This window comes from Ranitomeya imitator, chromosome 2, assembly GCF_032444005.1.
Source record: "Ranitomeya imitator isolate aRanImi1 chromosome 2, aRanImi1.pri, whole genome shotgun sequence".
Classification (NCBI taxonomy): Eukaryota; Metazoa; Chordata; class Amphibia; order Anura; family Dendrobatidae; genus Ranitomeya; species Ranitomeya imitator.
The window spans coordinates 110,691,337-110,712,681 of NC_091283.1; the positions used below are offsets into that span (position 1 = coordinate 110,691,337).

The 21,345-nt window shown below is 47.1% G+C and overlaps 1 protein-coding gene across 1 annotated transcript in view; it reads left to right on the top strand.

Annotated features, from left to right (window-relative positions):
* The first annotated feature begins 6,101 nt into the window (after positions 1–6,101).
* The window catches only part of RAB39B (RAB39B, member RAS oncogene family), a 39,141-nt gene continuing 23,897 nt past the window's right edge, over positions 6,102–21,345 (top strand). The window contains exon 1 of the mRNA XM_069747152.1: positions 6,102–7,034. Coding sequence (XP_069603253.1) covers positions 6,820–7,034 — 215 coding nt within the window. The 5' untranslated portion in view covers positions 6,102–6,819. The remainder of the gene's footprint in view (positions 7,035–21,345) is intronic.

The window sequence follows — 21,345 nt, forward strand, 5'->3', positions numbered from 1 at the left end:
TTCCTATGAAAAATTGCTACATTTTATTAACAAGATACAGTGGGGAAATAAGTATTTGATCCCTTACTTATTTCTCACTGCAAATAAATGTATATAATGTATACAGTGTGATTTTCTGGATTTTATTTTTGTTTATTTTTGATATTCTATCTAGCAATGTTAACATTAACCTACCCTTAAAATTATAGACTGTTCATGTCTTTGGCAGTGGGCAAACTTACAAAATCAGCAAGGGATCAAATACTGATTTCCCCCACTGTATTTAGGATGGGAATCCTATGTTTTTATTCACACTGTACACTTCATCCTCAGGAAATAAAGAAATGTACAACCTCACCCATTCCTGGGCAAAGTAAAAATGGTACAGAAGTGTGTAGCAGATAGGTTGCTAGATTGATTGTATTAGGTTATGTGCACACTCCGACTATACGTGAATGGCTCCATTTCTAAAAAGGAAAGCGTTCCAAAATCTTCAAAAGAATCCTCCTATTTATTTGCACGGCAAAACAACTTGCTGTTCATAGGTTCAGGCTTTTGAGGGTCTTTTTGAAATTTAAGTTTTCAAAGATGGCAAACATTTAAAAGACGTGACATCTACTGTCCATTGTTCAGGAAATTTCCTCTAGGAAGATGCTCTGTCCTATATAACAAGTGAATGGGAAGGATAAATGAATTCCGGGGAATCTTTTCAAGCGGTTTTGCCCCAAAGAGAGTGTAGGGCTTTATTCATTGCACAATGGATTCAGAAAAAATCAACATGTGCTCTGTCTCAATTTTTTTTAGGTTTTTAAACTTAAAACTTGGAAAACCCTTTTTAACAATTACTCTGCATAGTCAGATTAGTGTATATTAGATATTATAATGTATTTTTACATTGTATTTTACTGCTGATTGACTTCAAAACTTTAAGGGAATCTGTCAGCAGAATTTCACACCCCAAACTATTTATATGTGCATGTAGCTCTTTCAAAGACAAGTCTAGTAATATCTTTAAATGGCCAGTATGTTCCTTTGTTACACAGAAATCAGCGTTTGAGCTAATATACAAATAAGGCTAAAGAGCTATTTGTAGCTCTGAAGCCTCTGTCACTCCAGCTCTATTCATCACATCTGTCACACAGCATTGAGGCTGTCAGTGAAGCAGGAGGAGGCAGCACTGGGAAGCGAATAGACCTGGAGTGACAGAGGCTTCAGATCTAGTCTCGTTTGTACATCAATTCAAACGATGATTTCTCAAAAATGGAGGAATGTAAGGGTATTGCTGGACAGGTCTTGGAAAAAGCTACATGCACATATAGTTTGGGTTGGGAAGTAAAACCCTGCTGACAGATCCCTTTTTAGAAAAAAAATATCCAGGGCAATGACCAGAAGAAGGTAGAAGAAGCTGCAGTGCAGGAGAAAGCATTGCAATACCATCAACTTCATAAGCAGTAGGGCGCACACAGCTCCACTGCCGGTCACTGGAAAGGTAAGGGTCCATTTACACTGCAAGATTATTGGGAACAAGGATTCCTAGAAACTCTCATTTCACGATAATCATGCTATGCGAACAGGTTGCCGATCACGGAAATACTTGTTTGTTGGGTGAAACAACATTTTTCTAGTGCATAAAAAAATCTCTATTCTCGGCAGAGCATTGTCCTGTGTAAACCGGTTCCGCGTTGCCGAGAACAATGGTGGTACCCTAAGGCTACTTTCACACTAACGTCGGATTCGGCCCGTCGCATTGCGTCGGGCCGAGACTCTGACGCTAGCGTTTGTTGCGCCGCACAACGGGTGCAGCGGATGCATTTCTCCGGCGCATCCGCTGCCCTAGTGTGAGGTGCGGGGAGGTGGGGGAGGAGTTCCGGCCGCGCATGCGGTCGTCGGCAGCAAAAAACTTTACATTTAACGTTTTTTGCTCCGGGCGGTCCGCCACAACATGGCGCAACCTTCGCACGACAGTTGCGACGTGTGACAATACGTCGCAATGCGTCGGTAATGTTACTCTATGGGGCAAAAACGCATCCTGCAAACAACTTTGCAGAATGCGTTTTTTCCCCTAAACGACGCATTGCGACGTATTGAAAAAAAACGCCAGTGTGAAAGTAGCCTAAGGTAAAGTTGTTTGCAGGATGCGTTTTTGCCCCATAGAGTAACATTACCGACGCATTGCGACGTATTGCCACACGTCGCAACCATCGTGCGACGGTTGCGCCGTGTTGTGGCGGATCGCCGGGAGCAAAAAACGTTAAATGTATCATTTTTTGCTGCCGACGGACCACTTTTTCTGGAACTCCTCCCCCACCTCACAATGGGGCAGCGGATGCGCCGGAGAAATGCATCTGCTGCACCCATTGTGCGGCGCAACAAACGCATTGCGTCAGGCCGAATCCGACGCTAGTGTGAAAGTAGCCTAAGTCCTATAGTAAAGAATCGTTCAATGCGTGTCAGAAGCTGGGTCAGCCACTGAAAACAGGCAATGAAATGTCTGGCTAATATGCTTATATTCATAAGAGGCCATATAGGGAAGTATTATTACTGGGGCACTGTGGGGAACAATACATGAGGTTAAGATGATAGATAAAATAGCTCGTCCTGTCAGTAACCCAAAATGAGCACAAATTAGAGTGTATGTGTGGCACCCCAGGAGTTCGGATACCACAGTGGTGCTGCCTTCCTCTTGGGGAAGGTAGTGCTATGCCTGGAGACAAGAGGGATCCCTTTGGCAGGTAATCTCACACACACCTTCTGAATCCAGGCCAGGAGGGGGAGTTCAAAACCTGGTTTTAGGGCAGCTTCCTTGAATAAAGATCCTGGTCTGGAGGAGGAGTCAGGTCAGTCGAGTTCAGTGTAGTCGGAGAGTGGACAGAGACAGGATAGGAGCACAGTGAAAAGGAAGAAAGGCTCAGAGGGGAACTGCTACCAGGCACCCTCAGAGCCAGAATGCAGAGGCCGGGCACCGTGGGCCTGAGGTCGTGGGAGACTATGAGTCGCACGACAGAACCGGAGGGCATAGGACTATACGTAAATTGCCTGTATTAAGCCTATGGTACAGCAGCATTCTGGAGCCTGGAGTCACCGTGCAGAGACCCCAGAAGGAACGGCTCAAGCTGCCTACCATACAGGTACTGTCCCAGGACAGGAAAGAACGAGGCCCTTGTTAGGATGCTTCAGGCAGCATGGGACTAATAGTGAGCGCAAAGTGAAAGGCTCCCAACCTGATCTGCCAAGGGGACTTCTTGTTTCCAGGCTGCCTGGACTCCTTCTGTACCTGTTGCCGGTGCCCTGGACTGTGGCCTGCTACCAACAGTAAGCCAAGTAAGGACTGCAACCCTGAGTCCTCTGTTATTTACCGGCAACTCATCATCCCTGCCATACACCTTGAGAGCCCTGGGGACCCCACTTCACCTGTGGGAAGCGTCACCATCCAGCTGCCATACCATCACCCCAGAGGACCCCTTTGAGCGGCGTCTGTCCCTACTGACCGAAAATAGACTTTCACAATACACCTTAAAAGACCGTTCCCCTTTGAGTCCCAGGGCCACGGACCGGGTCGCAGCCAGCGTGACATCCCCTTTAAGAGCGACCAGATCTGGCACTGAGTACCCCACTGCCCTGGTGGGCAACTCATATGCACGAGCATCAGGTGAAGGAGTCCTACCTGACCAAGGTAAATGCGTTTTATCAACACCATTATGGCAGCATGATGCAATCTCCCTCTAGGGGAGACTCTGTATGGGCCCTGTAAAGGGGTCCTGTCATGTATCAGACACCTGAGGGCACCTGCCTCAAGGGGAGACTCTGTATGGGCCCTGTAAGGGGGTTCTGTCATGTATCAGACACCTAGGGGCTCCTGCCTCTAGGGGAGACTCTGTATGGGCCCCTGTAAGGGGGTCCTGTCATGTATCATACACCTAGGGGCTTCTGCCTCTATGGAAGACTCTGTATGGGCCCCTGTAAGAGGGTCCTGTGATGTATCAGACACCTGGGGGCACCTGCCTCAAGGGGAGACTCTGTATGGGCTCTATAAGGGGGTACTGTCATGTATCATACACCTAGGGGCTTCTGCCTCTATGGAAGACTCTGTATGGGCCCCTGTAAGGGGGTCCTGTCATGTATCAGACACCTGAGGGTTCCTGCCTCTAGGGGAGACTCTGGGCCCTGTAAGGGGGTCCTGTCATGTATCAGACACCTAGGGGCTCCTGCCTCTAGGGGAGACTCTATATGGGCCCTGTAAGGGGGTCCTGTCATGTATCAGACACAAGGGGGCTCCTGCCTCTAGGGAAGACTCTGTATGGGCCCCTGTAAGGATGTCCTGTCATGTATCAGACACATGGGGGCTCCTGCCTCTAGGGGAGACTCTGTATGGGCCCCTATAAGGATGTCCTGTCATGTATCAGACACATGGGGGCTCCTGCCTCTAGGGGAGACTCTGTATGGGCCCCTGTAAGGATGTCCTGTCCTGTATCAGACACCTGGGGGCTCCTGCCTGTAGGGGAGACTCTGTATGGGCCACTGTAAGGTGGTCCTGTCATGTATCAGACACCTGGGGGCTCCTGCCTCTAGGGGAGACTCTGTATGGGCCCCTGTAAGGGGGTCCTGTCATGTATCATACACCTAGGGGCTTCTGCCTCTATGGAAGACTCTGTATGGGCCCCTGTAAGAGGGTCCTGTCATGTATCAGACACCTGGATGCACCTGCCTCAAGGAGAGACTCTGTATGGGCCCTGTAAGGGGGTTCTGTCATGTATCAGACACCTAGGGGCTCCTGCCTCTATGGGAGATTCTATATGGGCCCTGTAAGGCGGTCCTGTCATGTATCAGACACCTGAGGGCTCTTGCCTCTAGGGGAGACTCTGTATGGGCCCCTGTAAGGCGGTCCTGTCATGTATCAGACACCTGGGGGCTCCTGCCTGTAGGGGAGACTCTGTATGGGCCCCTGTAAGGCGGTCCTGTCATGTATCAGACACCTGGGGGCTTCTGCCTGCAGGGGAGACTCTGTATGGGCCCTGTAAGGATGTCCTGTCATGTATCAGACACCTGGGGGCTCCTGCCTGTAGGGGAGACTCTGTATGGGCCCTGTAAGGATGTCCTGTCATGTATCAGACACATGGGGGCTCCTGCCTGTAGGGGAGACTCTATATGGGCCCCTGTAAGGATGTCCTGTCATGTATCAGACACATGGGGGCTCCTGCCTCTATGGGAGACTCTGTATGGGCCCTGTAAGGGGGTTCTGTCATGTATCAGACACCTAGGGGCTCCTGCCTCTATGGGAGATTCTATATGGGCCCTGTAAGGCGGTCCTGTCATGTATCAGACACCTGAGGGCTCTTGCCTCTAGGGGAGACTCTGTATGGGCCCCTGTAAGGCGGTCCTGTCATGTATCAGACACCTGGGGGCTCCTGCCTGTAGGGGAGACTCTGTATGGGCCCCTGTAAGGCGGTCCTGTCATGTATCAGACACCTGGGGGCTCCTGCCTGCAGGGGAGACTCTGTATGGGCCCTGTAAGGATGTCCTGTCATGTATCAGACACATGGGGGCTCCTGCCTCTATGGGAGACTCTGTATGGGCCCTGTAAGGGGGTCCTGTCATGTATCAGACACCTGGGGGCTCCTGCCTCTAGGGGAGACTCTGTATGGGCCCCTGTAAGGATGTCCTGTCCTGTATCAGACACCTGGGGGCTCCTGCCTGTAGGGGAGACTCTGTATTGGCCCCTGTAAGGGGTCCTGTCATGTATCAGACACCTGGGGGCTCCTGCCTCTAGGGGAGACTCTGTATGGGCCCTGTAAGGCGGTCCTGTCATGTATCAGACACCTGGGGGCTCCTGCCTCTAGGGGAGACTCTGTATGGGCCCTGTAAGGCGGTCCTGTCATGTATCAGACACCTGGGGGCTCCTGCCTCTAGGGGAGACTCTGTATGGGCCCCTGTAAGGGGTCCTGTCATGTATCATACACCAGGGGGCTCCTGCCTCTAGGGGAGACTCTGGAATAATGGCTGCCGTGTACTATGATGATCTGTCATTAGCCTTCAGTTATCTCCGCGCTGATTGGCTGAGAGCGCCGGACTGAGTGGCAGAGGGCGCGGCTGCTCGGAGCAGTACGGTAGAGGCCGGGCCGGCTGCCCGCGTAGTGCGGTGATTACGGCAGCTGCTGATGCCAATGATGAGTCAGAGTGCTTGGTGCTGATGCTGCTGCCATTTCATCAGCTCGGTGCGGGCAGCAGCTCTCCATCACTCCGCGGCCCGGCCTGCATTGTCTCCCGGGCACCGCCATCGCCAGCCTCGGCCGTTAGTTGCTGCGTTCTCCTCAGCTGATATTCCGCGGCCGGTGCATGTGCTGATCCCGGCGGCCATCACTCCGAGGTAGGTGCCCGGCTCCGCTGCATTGTCCGGTGCACCGCCCTGCAGCCGCCACCGTGCAATGTGCGCGCCCGCCGCGGTAACCCCTCATATGCCGGCGATCACCGCCCCGCCAGCCCAGGCCTGTGCATAATACTCCTCAGCGGCAAGATGTCTGCCGCCTGCCCTTCCATCACGGCTGCGCCGATCACACACCTCCACTGATCCCTGCCCTCCGCTCACCTGACACCTGGCTGCATCGCCCCCTGGAGGCGGAGGCCGCCGCTGCACCCAGGCCGGAGCTCCGTCAGATCGCAGGGGTTTGTCGTCTGGTTCCTGAGGCCCCTTCTCAGTGTCAGGAGCCATAAAGGTCCTGCATGTAAGGTGCCCCCCGTCCAGTGCAGTGAGGGGCCCAGGGGACCCTCGGAGTAAGGCTCAGACTGACACAAGGACCTCTGTAACTCTTTCATCTGGAGCAAGCCGCTGTCCGGCCGCCAATCATGGAAGCAATCTGGTTGTACCAATTCCGTCTGATCGTGATTGGGGACTCCACGGTGGGGAAGTCGTGTCTGATCCGGAGGTTCACAGAAGGCCGCTTTGCCCAGGTGTCTGACCCCACCGTGGGAGTGGATTTTTTTTCACGGCTGGTGGAGATCGAACCAGGCAAGAGAATCAAGTTGCAGATCTGGGACACAGCCGGCCAGGAGAGGTTCAGGTAAGGGGGAGGTCGCGTCAGTGGTGGTCCGCATATCTGAGGCTGCGTATACGGGTAGTGGGCATACGGTGCCCAGACCCCTCTCTCATACCTGCTCTTTACACAATTTCTTTAGTTTCGCAAGGAAATACATGTTTTTTTTTCTTGCCACATGGCCAGTCTGATGGGCCCCTTGGTGGGCACAGTGTGACCATTGCTTGTGAACGCAGCCTCAGGCCTTGGAACAGGACCCATATTAGGGGGTATGGCACCCTATTGTGTTCTGCTATGCCTCCAATATATCATGTCATATTATGGACTTAATCGAAGATATTCAGCTAGCGACGTATGGAGCACCACCATAAGGCTAATGCTACACAGCGACGTACGGAGCACCATCATAAGGCTAGGGCTACACGGCGATGTATGGAGCATCACCATAAGGCTAGTGCTACACGGCGACGTACGGAGCACCATCATAAGGCTAGGGCTACACGGCGATGTATGGAGCATCACCATAAGGCTAGTGCTACACGGCGACGTACGGAGCACCATCATAAGGCTAGGGCTACACGGCGACGTACGGAGCACCATCATAAGGCTAGGGCTACACGGCAATGTACAGAGCACCACCATATGGCTAGGGCTACACGGCGATGTATGGAGCATCACCATAAGGCTAGGGCTACACGGCAACGTATGGAGCACCACCATAAGGCTAGGGCTACACGGCAACGTATGGAGCACCACCATAAGGCTAGTGCTACACGGCAATGTATGGAGCACCATCGTAAGGCTAGTGCTACACGGCGACGTACGGAGCACCATCGTAAGGCTAGGGCTACACGGCGACATATGGAGCACCACCATAAGGCTAGTGCTACACGGCAATGTATGGAGCACCATCGTAAGGCTAGTGCTACACGGCGACGTACGGAACACCATCATAAGGCTAGGGCTACACGGCGACGTATGGAGCACCACCATAAGGCTAGGGCTACACGGCGACGTATGGAGCACCACCATAAGGCTAGTGCTACACGGCGACGTATGGAGCACCACCATAAGGCTAGTGCTACACGGCGACGTATGGAGCACCACCATAAGGCTAGTGCTACACGGCGACGTATGGAGCACCACCATAAGGCTAGTGCTACACGGCGATGTACGGAGCACCATCATAAGGCTAGTGCTACACGGCGACGTATGGAGCACCACCATAAGGCTAGTGCTACACGGCGACGTATGGAGCACCACCATAAGGCTAGTGCTACACGGCGACGTATGGAGCACCACCATAAGGCTAGTGCTACACGGCGACGTATGGAGCACCACCATAAGGCTAGTGCTACACGGCGACGTATGGAGCACCACCATAAGGCTAGGGCTACACAGTGACTTTGTCGCACACCTGAAGTTGACTTGGTGTCATTGATACATGGTGGCGCTACATAATTGAAGGGGTCACATTGCGACACCTACGCTGCCCCAACGGCAAATGCACAAAAAATTCAACCTAGTCTGATTGTCAGTGACGTGCTTGTAGGGGTAGTGTAGTAGGTGTTACGATGTGACCCCTTCAGATATGTAGCGCCACCATGTATCAGTGGCACCGAGTGGCCCAAGCCTTGGGCTGGGGTCCCACGTGAGAAACTTGTTGTATGGCACAGTACAATTTCTGCGCATCTCAGTAGAATGTGTGTGTTAGGGTGTAACAAAGAGCTCGTTCAGATGGGTGTATGGTACCCCGACAGATGTGATACCAGAACATGGTCAGATCCACTGGACAGAACAAGTGGCTCTATAGGGCTTGTAGTGGTGGTGAGAGCCAGGTGTTGCCTCCAGATTACTGGCTGTCGGGCCGGCCCCACAAGTCTATGGAGCATGTACTGTGTTTGGATCGCAGTGACCGCTCCGACTGTGAATATCCCACTAAACGCCTGTCCTGTGTATAGGTGATAAATGTATGATCCTGGGGGTAAGCCCCAAGAACAGGAGCCCCACAGTCCCCTGTGTGAATGGAGCAGACTTATGGAGACAGCAAATACTGTTTGTAAGGTTAAGTGCACACTATGCTTGAGAACTTAGCCAAAAATATAAACTGAGTGCTGTAATGTTACCATAGGCCAAAAGGGTGCTCTATTATCATCTGTCTGGCCGGATTGCATCTTCATACTGTATAATTCACTGTATAGGAAAGCGACGCAGACGGCGATTTAGTTTACAGAAGGTCACTGCAAAAGTGTAGACTTTACAATGGGTCCTTATGGTGGGCGGATCTGTGATCTGCTGAACATTCACCTACTGGGCCACAAACACTGCCCATCTGGAGCTGTGGCGTTAAAACGGTTTCTATAAAACCTGTGTGCAAATCGGTATGTATTTTTTTTTTTAAATCTTTTTAATCAAAACCATCTGCAAAGTTGTTTTTGGGAATGTTCCCAGGTGTATTTGCACTGTGGACTTAATGCATTGGAAATGCTGTAGCCAAGTAAAGTAGCCGTGGATAATCCACACAGCTCACCCTTTACATTGCAAAACATTCACCTCCTGCAACTTGTGATTGGCTGCAGCGGTTAGTCACCTGTTACAGGACATTATCACTGCAGCTAGAAGAGACCGGTGGTGACAGCTTCAAAACCTGAGTAGTTTTAGCATTGGAGAGTGTGTTTGTATATAGCGGGTGAGTGAGATACAGTATATACTCGAGTATAAGCTGACCCAAGTATAAGCCCAGGCACCTAAATTTGCCATGAAAAACTGGGAAAACTTATTGACTTGAGTATAGACCAGGTATGCATTGTCCCTTCATCCCTATCCTGGTATGCATGCCTCCCCGTCCCTGTATGCATGACTCTTTATCCCCGTCCTTGTAAGCATGGTTCCTTATCTCCTATCCCTGTATCCATGGTTCCTATAAAAACAAAAACACATCCTACTTACCTTCCCTGCGTGCCCTCACTGCATCTCTTTGCGGCGCTGGCAGCTCTTATGGCCGAGCGATCACGTGTCACCACTCATTAAGGTAATGCATATTCACCTCTCTCCACCCCCATAGGCGTGGAGTGAATATTCATTACCTTAATGAGTGGTGGGACACGTGATTGCTTGGCAGGAAGAGCTGCTGGCGCCGACCAGAACGAGATGCAGCGAGGGCGCGCAGGAAGGTAAGTATGATGTGTGCTGGAAGCTGCGGCTGTAACTGCATGCTATAAGAGAAATGAATATTCACGGCCAGCGCAGTGAATATTAATTTCTCTTTAGCAGCAGGCACAGGCTTTAGCCGCAGCCACCAGCTCCTGCCTCTGTGACCCGCTGCTCCCCTGCCATCTTTCTGGGACAATGACTCGTGTATAAGCCGAGGGGGGCGTTTTCACCACAAAAAATGTGCTAAAAAACTCGGCTTATGCATGACTATATGCGGTATTGATCAGGTCACCAATTTTCTAAGTAAATATATTTCTAAAAGTGCTATTGACCTGAGATTCTCACCAGATGTCAATAACAAACCATCCAATCTGCACAGGCTAAGAAATCAAACAATAGATGTCCATAAATTATGTGTAATAATGAGAAATGACACACATTGCACACACTTACAGAAATTTAATTAATACGTCATACAGAAGCTGAGAGCTTCCTTGGCTGTGTGTTTGGGATCATTGTCTTGCTGAAATGTTACCCCTTGTTTTGTCTTCATAATCCTTGTAGATGGCAGATTTTTATAAAGAATGTCTCAGTACATTTGTCCATTCATCCTTCCTTCAATAACATAAAGGTTGCCAGTGCCGTATGCTGATAAACATCCCCACACCATGATGTTACCACCTCCAAACTTCACTATTAGTATGGTGTTTTGGGGGTGACATTCATTGCCTTTTGGCCTCCAAACATGGTGTGTATTATGGCACCCAAAGAGTTCAATTTTTTTTTCATCTGACCAGACAATATTCTCCCAGTATTTCACAGGCTTGTCTAAATGTTGCAGAACAAACTTTAAACATGCTTGAACATGCTTTTTATTCAGCAATGGAGTGGAGCATGGAGAGCGAGCATACAGGCAATGGAGGTTGAGTGCATTACTTATAGTTTTCTTTGAAACAATTCTACCTGCTGATTCCAGGTCTTTCTGTAGCTCTCCACATGTGGTCCTTGGCTCTTGGATATCCTTTCTGATAATTCTTTTCACACCCCTGTATGAAATTTTGCAGGAGCACCTGTTATGGCCAGTTTATGGTGAAATAATGTTCTTTACTCTTATGGATTATGACCCCAACAGTGCTCACTGTAACCTTCATTAGTTTACACATTCTTCTGCAACCAATGCCATTGCAACAATAAGGTTGTAAAGGTCTTGAGACAGCTCACTGGTTTTCCCCATCATGAGATGTTTCTTGTGTGGCACTTCAGTGATGAGACACCTTTTTATAGGGCATCAGTTGAATCAGCTGATATTTTTCACTAAGTGGCAGGATTGCTTTCTGCTTACTTATAGATTTCAGCAGGTGTCATGACTTTCCATGGCTTTTTGCACCTCTCAATACTTTACCTGTTATTTCTCATTATTACACAAAAAAATAAGTTATGGACATCTAAGGTTTGATTTCTTTCCCTGTGTGAATTGGATGGTTTGTTACCCACATCTGGTGAGAATTTCATGTCAATAGCACGTTTAGAAATATATATTTACTTTGAAAATATGTGTGTAAATATGTACCATATATACTCGAGTATAAGCCGAGATTTTCAGCCCACTTTTTTGGGCTGAAAGTCCCCCTCTCGGCTTATACTCGAGTCATACCCAGGGGTCGGCAGGGGAGGGGGAGCCGGGGCTGTGTAATTATACTTACCTACTCCCGGCGCAGTCCCTGCAGGTCCCTGCTTCTTCCAGCGCTGCAGTTTCTTCCTGTACTGAGCGGTCACATGGTACCGCTCATTACAGTAATGAATATGCGGCTCCACCTCCCATAGAGGGGGAGCCGCATATTCATTACTGTAATGAGCGGTAATGGTGACCGTTCACTGCAGGAAGAAAATGCAGCGCCGGGGAACAGACCTGCAGCGACGGCGCTAGGAGCAGGTAAGTATGATGGGGGGCAGTGCGCGATACTCACCTGCTCCTCGTGCCACCGGCGGCGCCGCTGTGTCTTCCGCGTCCTCTGCAGTGACGCTCAGGTCAGAAGGCGCGGTGACGCGATTAGTGCGCGCCGCCCTCTTCCTGAACGTCGGTGCAGAGGACGCGGAAGACACAGCGGCGGTCAGCGGTGGAACGGGAAAGATGAGTATGTAATTTTTTTATTTTTTTAATCGCAGCAACAGTTTTTGGGCCAAATATGTTTATGGAGCATGTTATGTGGCCATGTGCAGCATTATATGGGGGCAAATGTCTGTATGGGACATCTTATCTGTAGTTTTAGGCCAGTGTCAGAAAAAATGCTGCAGATTAGGAAAGCTTTAAAAATAGAGGCATTAATACCATTTATTTGCTAAAAATAAACTACCGTAAGTGAGTAAACAAACGAGAAAATGTTGATATTGACATTTTTATATATTGATGTCAGTAATGACAATGTGTATGTGCAGACCAACCATTAACAATGTGCTGGTTTGGAATAGTAAGCAATATTTTTAATCTTTTTCATTAGCCTATAGAAAACATCTGAAACCCTTTCAGGTCAACCATGATGGATATATCAAAATACGGTAGTCTATTGTGGTAAATTCCCACCAGACAAGAAGCAATTCCAACTCCAAAGTATAAGAATAAAAATTATTTTTTATTAAATAAATAATAAAAAATGAAAAATACAATTAAAAAAGACAGGGCCAAAAAGAAGAAGCGAGCAGCGAAACGGCGCCTGTCGGGTGTTGTGGGAAGCAGAGCTCTGCCAAACTGTCCCTAGCTCAGCATAACCAGCCACAGGATTCACTTTATCACCGCTACCCAGGAAAAAAACAACTTCTGTGTATGGCATCATCAGCTACACATAGTGACATTGTAGCAAGGGTATGGTTTTAAAGGAGACCGCTTTCTACTGGGGAAGGATAGGCTATAGTGCATTTGCATATCCAGTTCCCTGGCACTTTCCATGTCCTATAATAACTCCATTTATAATAGATCTTCATTATATAATTGCTTCAAGATATACAGTGGGGCAAAAAAGTATTTAGTCAGTCAGCAATAGTGCAAGTTCCGTGGAGCCCCAGATCGAGGGAGATTATCAGTGGTCTTGTATGTCTTCCATTTTCTAATTATTGCTCCCACTGTTGATTTCTTCACTCCAAGCTGGTTGGCTATTGCAGATTCAGTCTTCCCAGCCTGGTGCAGGGCTACAATTTTGTTTCTGGTGTCCTTTGACAGCTCTTTGGTCTTCACCATAGTGGAGTTTGGAGTCAGACTGTTTGAGGGTGTGCACAGGTGTCTTTTTATACTGATAACAAGTTTAAACAGGTGCCATTACTACAGGTAATGAGTGGAGGAAAGAGGAGATTCTTAACCCCTTAATCCCATATGACGTACTATCCCGTCCAGGTGACCTGGGACTTAATTCCCATGGACGGGATAGTACGTCATATGCGATCGGCCGCGCTCACGGGGGGAGCGCGGCCGATCGCGGCCGGGTGTCAGCTGCCTATCGCAGCTGACATCCGGCACTATGTGCCAGGAGCGGTCACGGACCGCTCCCGGCACATTAACCCCCGGCACACCGCGATCAAAGATGATCGCGGTGTGCCGGCGGTGCAGGGAAGCATCGCGCAGGGAGGGGGCTCCCTGCGGGCTTCCCTGAGACGATCGGTACACGGTGATGTGCTCACCGTGTACCGAGCGTCTTCTCCCTGCAGTCCCCGGATCCAAAATGGCCGCCGGGCTGCATCCGGGTCCTGCAGGGAGCACTTCCGGGTCAGGATCAGGCTGCAGCTGCAGCTCTAATCCTGCCCGGCTGTATGTCAGATCACCGATCTGATAGAGTGCTGTGCACACTGTCAGATCGGTGATCTGTGATGTCCCCCCCTGGGACAAAGTGAAAAAGTAAAAAAAAAAATTTCCACACTTGTAAAAAAAAAAATAAAAAAAAAATTCCTAAATAAAGCAGAAAAAAAAAAATATTATTCCCATAAATACATTTCTTTACATAAAAAAAAACAAAAAAACAATAAAAGTACACATATTTAGTATCGCCGCGTCCGTAACGACCCGACCTATAAAACTGGCCCACTAGTTAACCCCTTCAGTGAACACCGTAAGAAAAAAAAAAAAAAAAACGAGCCAAAAAACAACGCTTTATTATCATAACGCTGAACAAAGAGTGGAATAACACGCGATCAAAAAGACGGATATAAATAACCATGTTACCTCTGAAAACGTCATCATGTCCCGCAAAAAACGAGCCGCCATATAGCATCATAACCAAAAAAATAAAAAAGTTATAGTCCTCTGAATAAAGCGATGCCAAAATAATTATTTTTTCTATAAAATAGCTTTTATCGTATAAAAGCGCCAAAACATAAAAAAATGATATAAATGAGGTGTCGCTGTAATCGTACTGACCCGAAGAATAAAACTGCTTCATCAATTTTACCAAACGCGGAACGGTATAAACGCCTCCCCCAAAAGAAATTCATGAATAGCTGGTTTTTGGTCATTCTGCCTCACAAAAAAATCGGAATAAAAAGCGATCAAAAACTGTCACGTGTCCGAAAATGTAACCGATAAAAACGTCAACTCGTCCCGCAAAAAACAAGACCTCACATGACTCTGTGGACCAAAATATGGAAAAATTATAGGTCTCAAAATGTGGAGACGCAAAAACTTTTTTGCTATAAAAAGCGTCTTTTAGTGTGTGACGGCTGCCAATCATAAAAATCCGCTAAAAAACTCGCTATAAAAGTAAATCAAACCCCCCTTCATCACCCCCTTAGTTAGGCTAGGTTCACATTGCGTTAATGGGTTAACGCTAACGGACAGCGTTGCACGGCGAAAATGTCACAATTAACGCCGTGCAACGGGTCCGTTAGCACAACCATTGACAGCAATGTGATTTTCAGGTGTAGCACATCGCTAGAGCGTGCCATTTTCGGCTCGCGCTAGCAAGGTGCCATTCTTCTGTGGCGCGCCTCAGACGCTGCTTGCAGCGTCCGCGGCGCGCCCGAGGTCCAATCCCCGATCTTCCAGAGCGGGGACGTTAACGCGACCACTAAACACGACACCTAAAAAGACATTGTGTTAGCGCAATCCGCTAGTGCTAAACGGATTTCCCTAACGCAATGTGAACCTAGCCTTAGGGAAAAATAATAAAATTTAAAAAAATGTATTTATTTCCATTTTCCGGCTAGGGTTAGGGTTTGGATTACATTTACGGTTGGGATTAGGGTTGGGATTAGAATTAGGGGTGTGTCTGGGTTAGGTGTGTGGTTAGGGTTACAGTTGGGATTAGGGTTAGTGGTGCGTTTGGATTAGGGTTTCATTTATAATTGGGGGGTTTCCACTGTTTAGACACATCAGGGGCTCTCCAAACGCGACATGGCGTCCGATCTCAATTCCAGCCAATTCTGCATTGAAAAAGTAAAACAGTGCTCCTTCACTTCCGAGCTCTCCCGTGCGCCCAAACAGGGGTTTACCCCAACATATGGGGTATCAGCGTACTCGAGACAAATTGGACAACAACTTTTTGGGTCCAAGTTCTCTTGTTATCCTTGGGAAAATAAAAATTTGGGGGGCTAAAAATCATTTTTGTGGGAAAAAAAAGGATTTTTATTTTCACGGCTCTGCGTTGTAAACTGTAGTGAAACACTTGGGGGTTCAAAGTTTTCACAACACATCTAGATAAGTTCCATGGGAGGTCTAGTTTCCAATATGGGGTCACTTGTGGGTGGTTTCTACTGTTTGGGTACATCAGGGGCTCTGCAAATGCAACGTGACGCCTGCAGACCAATCCATCTAAGTCTGCATTCCAAATGGCGCTCCTTCCCTTCCGAGCTCTGCCATGAGCCCAAACAGTGGTTCCCCCCCACATATGGGGTATCAGCGTACTCAGGACAAATTGAACAACAACTTTTGGGGTCCAATTTATTCTGTTACCCTTGTAAAAATACAAAGCTGGGGGCTAAAAAATCATTTTTGTGAAAAAAAAAAAGAATTTTTATTTTCACGGGTCTGCGTTATAAACTGTAGTGAAACACTTGGGGGTTCAAAGCTCTCAAAACACATCTAGATAAGTTCCTTAGAGGGTCTAGTTTCCAAAATGGTGTCACTTGTGGGGGTTTTTAATGTTTAGGCACATCAGGGGCTCTCCAAACCAACATGGCGTCCCATCTTAATTCCAGTCAATTTTGCATTGAAAAGTCAAATGGCGCTCCTTCCCTTCCGAGCTCTGCTATGCACCCAAAAAGTGGTTTACCCCCACATATGGGGTATCGTCGCACTCAGGACAAATTGCACAACAACTTTTGTGGTCTAATTTCTTCTCTTACCCTTGGGAAAATAAAAAATTGGGGGCGAAAAGATCATTTTTGTGAAAAAATAAGATTTTTTATTTTTACGGCTCTGCATTATAAACTTCTGTGAAGCACTTGTTGGGTCAAAGTGCTCACCACACATCTAGATAAGTTCCTTAAGGGGTCTACTTTTCAAAATGGTGTCACTTGTGAGGGGTTCCAATGTTTAGGCACATCAGGGGCTCTCCAAACGCAACATGGCGTCCCATCTCAATTCCAGTCAATTTTGCATTGAAAAGTCAAATGGCGCTCCTTTCCTTCCGAGCTCTGCCATGCGCCCAAACAGTGGTTTACCCCCACATATGGGGTATCGTCGCACTCAGGACAAATTGCACAACAACTTTTGTGGTCTAATTTCTTCTCTTACCCTTGGGAAAATAAAAAATTGGTGGCGAAAAGATTATTTTTGTGAAAAAATATGATTTTTTATTTTTACGGCTCTGCATTATAAACTTCTGTGAAGCACTTGTTGGGTCAAAGTGCTCACCACACCTCTAGATAAGTTCCTTAAGGGGTCTACTTTCCAAAATGGTGTCACTTGTGGGGATTTCAATGTTTAGGCACATCAGGGGCTCTCCAAACGCAACATGGCATCCCATCTCAATTCCAGTCAATTTTGCATTGAAAAGTAAAATGGCGCTCCTTCCCTTCCGAGCTCTGCCATACGCCCAAACAATGGTTTACACCCATATACGGGGTATCAGCGTACTCAGGACAAATTGGCCAACAATTTTTGAGGTTCAATTTCTTCTCTTACTCTTGGGAAAATAAAAAATTGGGGGCGAAAAGATCATTTTTGTGAAAAAATATGATTTTTTATTTTTACGGCTCTGCATTATAAACTTCTGTGAAGCAATTGGTGGGTCAAAGTGGTCACCACACATCTAGATAAGTTCCTTAGGGTGTCTACTTTCCAAAATGGTGTCACTTGTGGGGGGTTTCAATGTTTAGGCACATCAGTGGCTCTCCAAACGCAACATGGTGTCCCATCTCAATTCCTGTCAATTTTGCATTTAAAAGTCAAATGGCGCTCCTTCCCTTCCGAGCTCTGCCATGCGCCCAAACAGTGGTTTACCCCCACATATGGGGTATCAGCGTACTCAGTACAGATTGTACAACAATGTTTGGCATCCATTTTATCCTGTTACCCTTGGTAAAATAAAACAAATTGGAGCTGAAATAAATTTTGTGTGAAAAAAAGTTAAATATTCATTTTTATTTAAACATTCCAAAAATTCCTGTGAAACCCCTGAAGGGTTAATAAACTTCTTGAATGTGGTTTTGAGCACCTTGAGGGGTGCAGTTTTTAGAATGGTGTCACACTTGGGTATTTTCTATCATATAGACCCCTCAAAATGACATCAAATGAGATGTGGTCCCTAAAATAAAATGGTGTTGTAAAAATGAGAAATTGCTGGTCAACTTTGAACCCTTATAACTCCCTAACAAAAAAAAATTTTGGTTCCAAAATTGTGCTGATGTAAAGGAGACATGTGGGAAATGTTACTTATTAAGTATTTTGCGTGACATATCTCTGTGATTTAAGGGCATAAAAATTTAAAGTTGGAAAATTGCGAAATTTTCAAAATTTTCGCCAAATTTCCGTTTTTTTCACAAATAAACGCAAGTTATATCGAATAAATGTTACTGCTAAAATGAAGTACAATATGTCACGAGAAAACAATGTCAGAATCGCCAAGATCCGTTGAAGCGTTCCAGAGTTATAACCTCATAAAGGGACAGTGGTCAGAATTGTAAAAATTGGCCCGGTCATTAACGTGCAAACCACCCTCGGGGCTTAAGGGGTTAAAGAAGAAGTTACAGGTCTGTGAGAGCCAGAAATCTTGATTGTTTGTCTCTGACCAAATGCTTATTTTCCACCATAATATGCAAATAAAATGTTAAAAAAACAGACAATGTGATTTTCTGGATTTTTTTTCTCAGTTTGTCTCCCATAGTTGAGGTCTACCTATGATGTAAATTACAGACGCCTCTCATCTTTTTAAGTGGTGGAACTTGCACTATTGCTGACTGACTAAATACTTTTTTGCCCCACTGTAATTATCATATATTATTATTTTAAAACAGCATATGGTCTATTTATTTGTGTAGTTATTTAGTGCATTATAAGGCTATGTGCACACACTCAGGATTTTTAGCGTTTTTTCGGTCGTTTTCCTTCGAAAAAATGCTAAAAAAAAAAGCTTACATAAGCATCCCATCATTTTTAATAGATTCCTCATTTTTTGTGCACATGCTTTTTTCCCACGGCGGAATCTCATTTTGGAAAAAAAACGCAGCATGTTCATTCTTTGTGCGGAATCGCGGAGATTCCGCACACCTTGGAATGCATTGATCCGCTTACTTCCCGCATGGGGCTATGCCTACCATGCAGGAAGTAAGCGGATCATGTGCGGATGGTACCCAGGGTGGAGGAGACTCTCCTCCAGGCCCTGGGAACCATACACCTGTAAAAAAAAATAAATAAATAATTAAAATAAAAAATCATGATATTTTCACCTTCCGGCGGTCCCCGCAGCCTTCCCACTCCTCGCGATGCTCCCTTTCCCAGTAATGCCTTGCGACAATGACCTGTGATGACGTAGCGGTCTCGCGTGATGCTAAGTCGTCTGGGGTCATTGCTGCGAGGCATTACTGGGAACGAGAGCATCCCGAGGAGCGAGAAGGCTGCAGGGGACGCTGGAAGGTGAGAATATCACGATTTTTTTATTTTTTTTATTATTTTTAACATTATATCTTTTTACTATTGATGCTGCACAGGCAGCATCAATAGTAAAAAAGTTGGTCACACTTGTCAAACTCTGTTTGACAAGTGTAACCAACCTGTCAATCAGTTTTCCAAGCTATGCTACAGATCGCTTGGAAAACGCTAGCATTCTGCAAACTAATTACGCTTGTAAAACACTAGTGTTTAGCGGGAATACGCATGCCAATTCTGCATGTGTATTTCCCGCGCAGGGAGTTGCAGAATTGCTCATAGCCTAATAGGTGCTGGACAGCTTTGAGGTAAACACTCCGTTGGGCCATATATACTTTTGTGGCGGTATTGTGCTGTGCTCTTCCCTTTCCTTTTTGGAGGTTTTTGGCCCTGTCTTTTTTTATTGTATTTTGTCATTGTTTTATTATTTATTTAATAAAAATTAATTTTTATTCCTATACTTTGAGTTGGAGTCGCTTCTTGTCTAGTGGGAATTTACCACAATAGACTATTTTGAGACACAATGTTTATTTTTGAAGTGCCTTACAATTATTGAACCTTTGGACACATAGAATTTATTCATGATGGACGTGAGTATGAAGAATCTTGTAGGATTTGGGCTCAAATGCAAAAGTTAATGAGCGCACAATACAGGTTTTGTATTATGATGTCCATAACGGGTAACTTGTATGCACGTCGGCTCAGAGAGGTGGCTTTGCCCACAAAAACCAACCATCTTTTCTTACAATTGGTTGCTATAGGCGACAGGGCTACTTCTGAGACATTTCAAGGCATGACATGCTTATGTATTGTATTCTCATTAACATTTGAAAATTAAATTATTAAGGGTTTATCAGTATTTATTTAGCCAATTTCTAAATACAGGTTTCCATGACGTCACTCCTGACAGCACCACCAGGAGGTTGTCCTTCTTATCCTTGATAGGGACAGAAACACAGAAGAGGTTAAATAGCCCCTCCCCACCACCACCCTTCAGTGTTTTTCCTGTCCCTATCAGGGACAGATGCAGGAGAGGAGTGCTACGAAGTTCAAGAGATAGATACCTGGTGCCGAGGGGTATCAGGGTCCGGTCGAGCGGCAGGCTCCCGGGAGCAGCCATATCCCTCCCTAGGGGGCTCTCGGCTGGTGGAGTCTCGGTGGGACAGTGGATTCCACAGACATCGCTGATACAGCTGGAAGTCCCTCAGCGTCCGGTCGAGCTGTGTGCTCCCGGTGGCTGTCACATCCCTCCCCAGGGGGCTCTGGGCAGCGGCTGCTGTTGCGGTGTTCCAGGCGGCTGGCTTCTCCGGCGAGGACTTCCAGGTCAGAAGGCACGCCGGCGACAACTTCCGGATGCATCGCCTCAGAATACCGGGTGCGGGCTGGAGAGGCTGAATCACCGGCCGGCGTTTTCCTGGACTTATGGCGTGCCGGTGACGTCATCCAGGTCATGCCTTCTGAAGCTTCGTATAGGCCGGGACACTCCGAGCCAGTACCTGGTGGAGTGTTCAGGATCACCAGGAAGAACATGGCGCAGGTGAGAATTGGCTGGTCGGCATGCGTTCCAGATGGCACATGCGCAGTCCAGCTGAGTACCTGCAAACACCAAGATTGACCGCAGCTGAGCTCAGAAGGAGGACGAATCAGATACCTTGAAGCTGGGTAAGACAGACTACTTAAAGACGGACGACTGACAGCACATCCGACTTAGTAGGATGGAGGGTGCTAGCCGTCCTGACGTCCAGTCCTTAGAACTATCCACGGACCATGTGAGTAAATGTAGTAATGGTCACTTAGCTGGGCTTTAGATCCAATATATTATGTATTTATTTTTAAATCTTTTTATTAAAGTTTTGTAAATACAATACAAACCAAACATTACCATCATAGGTCATATGGAAGGATGACAATATTGAATGATATTGTAACCCCAATTCCCCCCCCCCCTCCCCACATAAACAAATCCAGAGGACCCCGTACTCTGCATGCGCGAAACCATAGAGGTGTCTTATGGAATTGGCGATCTGCCACCTATCCGCTGCAAAAGATACCATTGAGTATTTTCAAAGTGTACTCTCAGCTTCTCCCTAGTCTCCAGAGGAAGCGAAGGGATGAAAG